Here is a 10781-nt window from a genome sequence, read left to right as displayed (position 1 = left end):
GGGGGGGGGGGGGCTAAAATAAATTCATTAGGCTGGGAAGCTCCATCTCATCCTCCACTTATACAGGTCACTTCAACACTTCATCAGCGGAAAAGCATTCAGAAGCAGGAAAGTGTTGAAACATCACTCCAAACATATTCCTCTTTCCTCGAATAAAATATCTGATTTCAAGGTGGGGAAATATTGCTTATGATAACAATTATGCTTTGAATGAAAAAATATTTTTACAATGTTTTATGCTGATTTGAATTCATTACATGAAATGCAACATTGTTTTTCAGTATTCCTAATATATAGATATATATGATACATATATGTACCTGTGGTTTTTCATCTTATAGTGATAAAAGCAGCAAAAGGGCTCGTGACCTTCACCTGCTTAAGAAACTGAAGACTCTTTTAAAAGAATGTAACGAAGAATCAGGTAAATTCCATTGTTTATATTTATCAATATATTGATTTGTTCTCTTTTACATATAATAATTTTTTACCAAATTCTGTATATTTCATTAAAGGTCACTGGTTTATTTTAACAATCATGACTAAGATAATGCTAGAATACTGCCTTCATAAATTGTTTCTTAAATTTATTTTGATCTTTTCCACACTTTCAGAGAGGTTGGTGAGAAGGTTATTTTTATATACAATGGGCTTCTTTCAGTGTCCATTTACCAAATCCACTTGCAAGAATTTAGTCAGCTCAGGCCTTTTGTAAACGATGTCTGAGGTGTTATGCTGTTTAGCTGAACCAGAAACCGCACGGTTACAAAGGGAACGCCTTAACCATACAGCCATGTCTGTGCTTAGATTATAAAATGTACAGCTTTACTTCAGAAGTAAAGAGGAATAGTCTGAAGGGCAGTCAAATGGGAAAGTGACTTCTTGTAATCAGTTGCTGTAAAGGGGTCATCTAGAAATTATAATGGAGAAAATACTCCTACAAAGAACCACCAGTGTATAAAAAATAGACAAATAAACTTCATTTTCAACACCAAAGGTGTTGTGTAGAGGAAGTTCTTTGTGAACAATCAAGTTATGCATAAATTCATTGTTACAAAAGCTAAAGTAAGAATCTTAATGCAGTAGATGTGATCAGAGTATTTTCCTATGTCACAAAAACAATTAACTCTTACACAACATTGAAGTTTATAACTGAATTTTGTAAAGTTTACTTAGTGTTTATGAAGTTGAAGGACATCAGAAGAAATCATTTTGGGTTTGATGATATAAAAGTAGGTGTAGTGAATGAAGGTTACAAACCAAGATGCAAAATTCATTGGAAACTTAATTAGAAAATTTGTCATGTAAAGGGTTTATAAAAAATTCATTTGTAATTTAATTTAAGAGTTTGTCAAAAGGAGAGCTTATACTAAAAAATGTTTTCAATTCAGTTTTTAATTTAATCAAATTATTTGTATTTCATCTGGTTCAAGAAGGGATTAGGTTTTAATCTGAGTGTGAATGTTCAGCCTGTCCTTATATACACAGGTGGAGTCTATGTATGTATGCAGTTGTCATATATTGTGATAAATTATTGTATTGTCTTTTAATTCAGAGAGCTTGAAATCGACTGTGAAAGAGACACTTTTAGACATGAAGATTTCCAGTATTGCTCAGCAAGTAAGTGTTATTTTTTTATTTTTTATAACATATTTTTCTTTGTCTTATTTTGTAAGTCTAAACAATTTTAGGTCAGTATTCTTAAATAAAAGAAACAAATTATTTAAATATCTATAAATGACAATATAAATAACAAAAGTAGCAACTTTTTTTGTGGTTACTTATTTTCATGGGTTAAATTAGGATGACATTTACATAAAATATGTATCAAGCTTTAAAGTATGAGATATGAGAAAATTAAGGTTGTTAAATGTTATGTTCTTGTTCTTCACAGTGGATTTAATACCATTAGTGAAATGATTCTAGTCAAAAAGACAATCTTTGTGTTTTAGAAAGAATGAAATTATTTCTTGACTGATTTTTTGATTTCCTTTTGTCTCACTTCAGGGAGTTGAGCGAGTCTTGAATACAAAATACTTATCAACAGTAACAATGCAAAATATCATAAGAGGCTGCATAAATCAAATGAGTGGTAAAGGTAATTACACTTTTATTACATCAGTTTCTCTGAATTGGTTTTTACAAGCATTGCCATCTTTTAATAAATAGTCTTTTTCATGAGTTTATCCATCTATCCATTTTCCACTATTCCTGAGAGAATCCTCAGGCACATTCTCTCTAGGACCTTATCAGAAACAACTGCCCTCACACTTTCTGGCTGGATTCCCAAGTATAACCAACTGAGTCTATGGATATTATGCAACCATCTCAATCTTTGTCTATTCCTAAGTCTCCTGCTAGTTGGTGCAGCTAGAAAAATTCATCTTGCAATTCATTCCTGTGACTTTCAAATCACACATCCATAGTACCAGAGCTGTGACCTCTCAGTGCATATAAGTAGCAGCCTGGTTTTGAGAGACTCCCTGATATCCGAGCTACGCACCTTTTTGAGTAACATTACCCAAGAAATCCTTCAGAGGAACACCATTTCGTCCCTCTGTATTTGCAGTCGTACTCTTTCAGACATTGCCCAACATGAATTTATTATTTATTAATCAATACCAATCTAGTGTTGATCATGCCAATGGACTGTTGGATGTAAAAGAGAATCCACTAGTACTATTGGATTAATCAGGTGGTTCGTAATTCATCAGCTTCATAATTTTTAATTTATCTCCAATATATTTTTATCTCCTGTTTTTGACAACTCTTGCATAAGTTTAAAGATTATTCTAGTTTTTTTTACATTTTTAACTGTTCAAGAAATACATCTTGTCACTGAATAAAATCTTATCCCACCAAAAAGGTTTTGCTATCCACAAACATCTTTTTAAAGTAATTAGTTTCCAACTTAATTTTTCTCTTGAGTGGTTAATTGTAGAAAAACCACATTAATTTGTTAAAGCATGTCTTACAATATGCAAATATCCAAATTTGAAAAAAAACACTCCACTCATGGTAGTATGAAAATAATTATTGTGAAGCAGTTTTTTAAAAATAATTTCATATCATCATCCAACATCCATTTTCCATGCTGGCATGGGCTGGACAGTGTAACAGGAGTTGGCCAGCCAGAGTACTGCACCAAGCTCCAATTGTCTGTTTGGCATAGTTTCTACAACTAGATGCCCTTCCTAGTACCAGCCACTTTACAGTGTACTGGGTGCTTTTTATGTGGCACTAAATAATATATCTCATGATCTTTTGAATAAATCTTGTAATATGAATTCACTTTTAGCCATCATATTGGAGTTTGAAGGAACATCATTCATAAATTATAATTTTTTTTCTTCTTTACAGCTGAAGAAGCTCTTGACATCGACAGTCGCCTCTTCCTGTTGTTCTGTCAGTCTCAAAACCAGTTACTGCGCACATATAGTATGCTTGATAAAACAAAATCTACATGTTATGAACCAAAATCTATCAGTAATGTAGAACAGGTAATTAAAAGTCTTTTGATTTTAAATCTCTTTTCATTCGTTAACATAAACGCAATGCATTATTTCCAACATGGATATTTGTGTATGAATTATTTGAATAATAATTTTCTTCTTTTTCTCATAGCTTACTATCATAAGCTCTTAGTTGGGAGAGAGAAATAGATCTTCAAATCACACATTTCCATCTTAAAGAAAGTTAATGTATATTACAATCTGTACACCTACATACACTATTTGAAATATACTGAGGCAAAGTGGCTGAGTTCCTTTCGAGTGTTGGGCCTCACGGAGGCAATGACCAAGACATTTGGCATTATGTCGTGCTTGAGAAGAAGACCTATCAAGCCAAGCAAAATCACAGACATGACAGATACTGGTGTCATGCAAATTGGCACTCATGCCAGTGGCACGTAAACACACTCATTACACTCTCAGAGTGGCTGACGTTAGGAAGGGCATTCAGTCGTAGAAAACCATGCCAAACTGGAGTCTGGTGCAGCCTTCCGGCTTGCCAGCCCAGTCAAACTGTCAACCCATGCCAGCATGGGCAAAGTCAACATAACTGAGATCATTTAATTATGAGTTTGTTCAGGGGATAAAGAACAATTGTTCTTACAAATGATAATTCTCTGTTTGTGTAAAATCTCTTACCAGACCTTGTTGGTGCTTTTGTTCACTTCTCTCTCTCTCTCTCTCTCTCTTTAAAAGAATTCTTTTTTTTTTTTTCATTTCGTAGCACTTAATGAATGTTCTATCTGCAACAAAATCTGAAATAGAGCATGTGCTCCGGCAACTAATTGCCTATGATGCACCCAATAACTTCAACACTTCTGCAGTCCAGTGCAATGTTACGTTTGAGGAGCAACCAATGTCAGTGACCAACTTCCTTAGTTGCTTTGAATATCCACTACATCGTCAGGAATCGCAGACAGATAGTTCACAATCCTCACCATCTCCCTCAACTGTTACTGTAAGCTCTTCTGGTGGAAATTTACCTATTGTGTCCAAAATCAGAAAAATTCCAGAAGATAAGAAAAATGCACTTTGTAAGTATACAACATTGCCTATCATTTGCTCTTCACTTTCTCATTTTTTTCCTACATCTAGAAGTTTTAGAAAAAAAAGATCTACTTCAGTGCTCTGTAGTTCTATCCCCCTCTTAAAAGGTGGATGTGTAAGCTGGAAATACTGGAAATCTTCATGTCTAAAAGTGTCGCTTTCAGGATCAACTTTGTTTTCATCCCTCTGAGGTTAGCTATTGTAAATACCTTAGTCTTCATTCATTTTACTTAACTTTTTTCCCTGCTAGCTTGGGTTGATGGATACTTATTGTAGCATTGTTTTACAGCAAGGCACCTTTCCTGTTACTAACATTTACCTGTTTTTTTAAGTAAGGGTTTTTTTTTTTATATTACTTGCCATCAAAAATTCAGAGCTAGAGGGCAATTTGTTGACAAGGAATGTCAATATAACATTATTTTTTACTCAACTTTTACAAGTAAGGAATCAGAATGTAAATATTCAGACACATAGGATTTTCATACAGTTTCCACCTACCACTTCCACTCACAAGACATTGGGTGGCCAAAGGCTACAGTAGAAACACTTGCTTAATGCATGTATAAGTAACCCTTTAGTATTCAGATTACTCTGTCAAATGCAATGCTTATTTATTCACATTGTTTTGAATTAATTATGCATTATCTTGTAGCTTTGAGATTTCGATGATGAGATTCTTTATTTTTAGAATGACATTTTAGGGTAGATATGAGAGGCCAGATCTGGCTAGTTTAAACATAAAACAGTTAGAATATATGGGCTGGATATGGGTGGTTTAAATGTTAAAGGGTTAAGTAATTACTGTTCTCTGTATCATAACTCAAATACTTATTGAACGGTGTTGGTAATCCCCAAAATCCATTGGGTTTTAGAGGAATCACTGAAGACTTTAAGTAGTATATATATTATATATATATATATATATATATATATATATTATATATATATATATAATTTGTAGGGCAAGTTTGCTTACCAGAGCTAATCCTTTTCCAAGCTATACTTTCTAAATCAGTTGAATTTAGTATAGCATCAATTTTTCAGTTCTGCTTATGATTGTGGAAAAGTTAATAAGTAAGAGAGACACTACCAAACAAACCATTGTGATATGAGGGAAAATTTCATTTGTGCTTTGCTTATGTAGAAACTATTTTCCCCATTAACAGTTGCTATTCAAAATTATAAAGTAATGGTTTCCAATGATGTACAATGTTGTCTGTCTATTGGAAGGATTTCTTTTATAAAAAGATGAAAAATGACACTAAAGAATCACATTCATTTGTATGCTGCTTACAGATCTCCATCTAAGTGTTAATGATTTCTTTCATCAAAACAAGACCACAAATTTATTGTGCAGTATTGTAATCAATTGAATTGATCCTAATAATTTAATTGGTGCTTATTTTATCTAATCCAAAAGGAGTGAGATGTCAATCCCCCTTTAAATTTGAATCACCATAAAAAATATCAGCTGTAAAACATTTAGATCACTACTCTATTACATCTGTTAATCAACCCCCTCATATTTACATTACTAATAACCAGTACCCTAAGCTATGTATCACAATGGCCATGTAATAATTGATAAAGATAGTCACCATGTAAAAAGCACCCAGTACACTCTGTAAAGTGGTTGATGTTAGGAAGGACATCCAAATGTAGAAACCATGCTAAAGCAGACTGTAGAGCTTGACATACTCCTCTGGTTTGCCAGCTTCTGTCAAACCATCCAATCTATGCCAGTATGGAAAATGGATGTTAAATGGCAGCAGATGTGGTGAAATCAGTCAGATTCAATCTAGTTCATTCAATTATTTGAACAGAGTAGATCTATAAAATATTGGAAAATTTTTCATTTGGATTCTATTGAATATATATATATACTTGCATATACAATAATACCTCACTTTACAAGGACCCACTTTATGAGACCCCAGGTTTACAAGTTTTATTTTTCAAGCACAAGATCCAAATTTTGAATGAAGTGCAAAAGTTTCTACTACTATAATAAATGCTTCTGCATGTTACTGAGAAATTTATAGAGCAAAAAGAAGCTTCTCAGCAAACAACTCTAGATTTATTTTTTAAAAAGAAATCTACAAGTCCAACTACAAGTGCTTGTAAATCGGCGGTAGTGTCTACAAGTGATGGTGTGCGCAAGTCTAGTGCAAGTGAAAGTGATTCAGAAAACGATTATAATAATAATATTTTTCATTATAAATGATCTTGACATTCTTTTTACTTTACATAAAATATTCTTTACATTCCACTGTTGTTTTATTGCCATTTATTTACAAGTATTATAAATTTTATAGGTAAAATATTTTTCTGAGAATGAATTACAATTTATAACATTGCTATTATGGGAAATTATTGCTTTGCTTTACAAGTTTTCACTTTGAGTAGTCTTCAGGAACAAACCAACTTGTATATCAAGGCATTACTGTATATGAGCACACAAGCACAAATGCTAGGATCTGCCTAAATTCAATCAAAACAGTTCTGTTACATTTTACTTTTCTTTTTTAACAGTTTTCCTCTGTTACAAAAAATTTAACCAAATGAATATTATTCTTTTACTTAATAATAAGCTCCACTTTATTGATTCTGTGGTGGGTGAATGGCAAGATTGATTTCAACATATTTGAATGTAGAGTACACAGGGAAAAAAAATAATATTCTGTAAGGTCTACGAGCGATGTTCTACCTTTTTTGGCAAGCCATCACTGTGAAACAACAAAACATATACTTATTTCTTTTTGATCAAGCTCAAATACTCTTCATTTTAGAGAAGGATAAAGTGAGAAGTTATAGCATTCATGTCTTAAATGAACTTAGGTAAACAGCTAACTGAAATTGTGCAATTAATGAATTTTAAGAAATTAATGATTTCTCAAATTGGTACAAGGTCACAAATTGAAACAGAGGGTTATGGTGAATTGAATCAACCTGAATGCATGACTGATATTTATTTATTTTTTTATACTGGAAGAATGAAAATGAAAATTACCTCCAACACAGTTTGAACACAGAATATAGATGACTTGAACAAAATACTAGAATTTTCTCTTGTTTTCACTTTCAGGTGATTTATTTTATGATGGGTGCTTATCAAATAAAGTTAGTGCTGAAGATTTAAGCAGAATACTTCAAGACTGTGCTATACCTCCTGATCATCTCATGGTGAGTATAGATACTATTGTCATAATATATCCTGGAAGACTTCATTAACTTGAGTTTGTGTGTGTGTGTGTGAGAGAGAGAGAGAGAGAGAGAGAGAGAGAGACAGAGATTCTAATATTTTGAAATACTTAGTTAATACTCATAGAATATTTCCCATTAAGTTCTTGAAGTTTCTTTTCTTGTGGGACTTGAAAACATTTAAAGCTTTAAACATTTGATGATAATGAAATAAGATTGTAAAGAGGTGAAATTTCAAGTAGTTTTAGTTTGTGGAAAAGAAGTTACAAACATTCCATGTTGAAAATGTAATAGCAGTGCAGGCTTAGCTGTGTTTTAGAGAAGCTTGCTTTTACAACTATATGGTTCCAGGTTCAAACTTGCTACACAACACTTCCAGTAACTATGTTCAACTATAGCCTTGAATTAACCAATATTTTGTGGATGAAATTTGGTGGGTAAAACCATTAGTGGCCCATCATATGTGTGTATCTGTGTTGTGGTTTGTGTTTATATTGTATCCTTTTATGTCCTGGAACTAACTAAGTGGTTTGACAAAGAGAATTAATATAAGCATCAGACTAAACTAAGTACTGGGGTCAGCATTCTGTTTATGGTGGTACTAGTGATCAATAATTTTGAAATCCCATATATCCCTTTCTCTCTCTTTTTTTTTATAGTCCTTTTTTACTCTTCTTTTTCCTCTATCTGCAGGACCTGTTACAACACTACTGGCTATCGAGTGACAATAGAAATATTGAAACCCAAGTCTATAATTTATACTATGTCATTTTAACTTTGACTAGAATGTCTGGTAAGTTTTCTCTCTCTAGTGTCATATTTATGGATATGCAGCTTCTGTAGAATTTGTGAATTTAGCATGTGTCTTTCTAGGTTATTGATAGTTAATTCATATATGTTACTTAGGCTTTGGAAGGGCATACAGCCATAGAAATCGTGTCAAATGGTGTTGGAGCAAGACATGGTCTTCTGACCTTTGGGATCCTGTCAAAACATCTAACCCATACTAGTTTGGGAAGCAGATGTAAAATGGTGGTGGTGGTGGTGGTGATGGCGGCAGCAGCGTCGTCGTTGTCATCTCAATAAACTGACAACTTCGTTAATTGTGAGAATCATGGGCTCTCCAGTCTCACAGAAACATTTACTCATCTGCCTTTTAAAGCAAACTGAAGTGAAGATATCAAGTGTTTTACTTCCTCCTATGACCTGTAAATAGATTGTTGATTCTATTGTCAGATGAAAGATGGTTAAATGTATTGCTATTCTGTAGAGTAACCCAACTTAAAACTCATTGAGAGAAATACGAAAAGACACTGTCTGTGAAGTTTTCTACTTAAAATGTGGTCATAAGTTCAAATTTTTGCTGTTGGGTTTTGTTGTGTTTGTAGTTGAAGGATATTTCCTTCCTAACCATAATCTGTCTGCATAATAATATGTAGCACCTCTAGTTCATGAAATGATTAAATATACTATTACACAATTAATTCAAAGTTAATTTAGGTTTATTGATTACTTCTTACCTTACTCTTTTAACACCAACCTGAGACTGCTCCTTATTCTATGATATAAACTTTCTGTTTTAAAGTGATGTAAATTGAATTCCATCAAAATTTTATATTAATTTATGTTCCAAACGCCAGCTTAAATATAACAAAGTTATTCTACTAAATTCCTCATTAATTTCAAAATTAACTGAAAAGTAAGGATGAGGTGGTGAAATATGATCTTCAGATGTTGAATCTCATGGAAGCGGTAACAAATGACCAAAACTTTTGGCAATTTGCTGTGCTTGAGAAGACACATCAAGCTAAGTGAAATTGTAGTCATAGCCAGTGCTGGTGATGTGTAAAAGGCACCCTTGCCATTGACATGCAAAAGGCACCCATGCCAATGACATGCAAAAGGCACCCATACTAGTGACATGTGAAAGGCACCTGTGCTGGTCACACGTAAAGGGTACCCATGTCAGTGATATTAAAAGGCACTCATGCCAGTGACACATAAAGGATACCTGGTACACTATGGAGTGGTTGGCATTAGGAGGGGCATCCAGCCATAGAAACCAAGCCAAAACAGATAAGCCTGGTACAGCTCTCTGGCTTACCAATTCCAGTCAAACCATCTAACCTATGCCAGAGCGGAAAATGAATGCTAAATGATCATGATGAAATATTGTGTGTTTCAACAGAAACATGGTAACAAAAGGGTTAGGTAACCTCAATGTAGTTTTAGTCAGGTGAGTTTTTGTATGATCTATTCTTTCACATCATTGGCCTAAATTTATAGCCTAGAAAATTTAAATAAAAACTAAGTTGCGTGCTGCATCGACCTTTCTGCTTTTCATGAATTTGTTACTTATAAACTGGCACCTTTTCCTTGCTGCTATTGTGTCTTTAATGATTATTCCTCTGAATTGTTCTCCAATTACAGTTCATATTGTAATTTACTTTTCTCTAAGATACCAGTGATGTTATGACAAGTGTGGATTCAATTTCCCCATGGTGGGAGAAAATAAGGGAAGCATGTACTCAGTCAACCAATTCCAGAGCTGCTTATATACTTGCATTGACTGCCCGAGGGGTTGCTATGGATATGATGACCAGTAAAACTAAAGCTAAGGTAACATGTTCAATTTGTTATTGTTGCTGTACTTAATAAATGAAAGAAAATAATAGAAGTGTAATGGTTGAGTGTTTAAGGTACCTCAATATAAAATTGAGAAATTATGGAACTGACCTGTATGTTGTACCAATAATATATAAGGTAGAGATATGGTATAACTTGCATGATCGTTGTAATACTACCACAATTCATATATATATATTTTAGTACTTCACGATGATGATGACTTAGGCATAGTGATATTCAAACTCCTGAATTCATTTCTTCGACTGACTGACCCTCATGTCAGTGGCACATAAAAGCACCCACTACACTCTCGGAGTGGTTGGCGTTAGGAAGGGCATCCAGCTGTAGAAACTTTGCCAGATCAGATTGGAGCCTGGTGCAGTCATCTGGTTC

The 10781-nt window shown here is 33.6% G+C and overlaps 1 protein-coding gene across 2 annotated transcripts in view; it reads left to right on the top strand.

Annotated features, from left to right (window-relative positions):
• LOC106879836 (rab3 GTPase-activating protein non-catalytic subunit) overlaps window positions 1–10781 on the top strand; it is a 74447-nt gene that overhangs the window by 32823 nt on the left and 30843 nt on the right. For both annotated transcript variants that reach the window (XM_014929541.2, XM_014929540.2), the window contains exons 15-22: window positions 342–424; window positions 1556–1620; window positions 2008–2098; window positions 3361–3500; window positions 4237–4546; window positions 7645–7742; window positions 8454–8553; window positions 10219–10379. In XM_014929541.2, the coding sequence (XP_014785027.1) occupies window positions 342–424; window positions 1556–1620; window positions 2008–2098; window positions 3361–3500; window positions 4237–4546; window positions 7645–7742; window positions 8454–8553; window positions 10219–10379 (1048 nt within the window). The remainder of the gene's footprint in view (window positions 1–341; window positions 425–1555; window positions 1621–2007; window positions 2099–3360; window positions 3501–4236; window positions 4547–7644; window positions 7743–8453; window positions 8554–10218; window positions 10380–10781) is intronic.

Source organism: Octopus bimaculoides, chromosome 11 (genome assembly GCF_001194135.2).
Source record: "Octopus bimaculoides isolate UCB-OBI-ISO-001 chromosome 11, ASM119413v2, whole genome shotgun sequence".
NCBI lineage: Eukaryota > Metazoa > Mollusca > Cephalopoda > Octopoda > Octopodidae > Octopus > Octopus bimaculoides.
The sequence above is the reverse complement of the archived record's forward strand: the minus strand, read 5'-3'. Positions and strand labels throughout refer to the sequence as shown.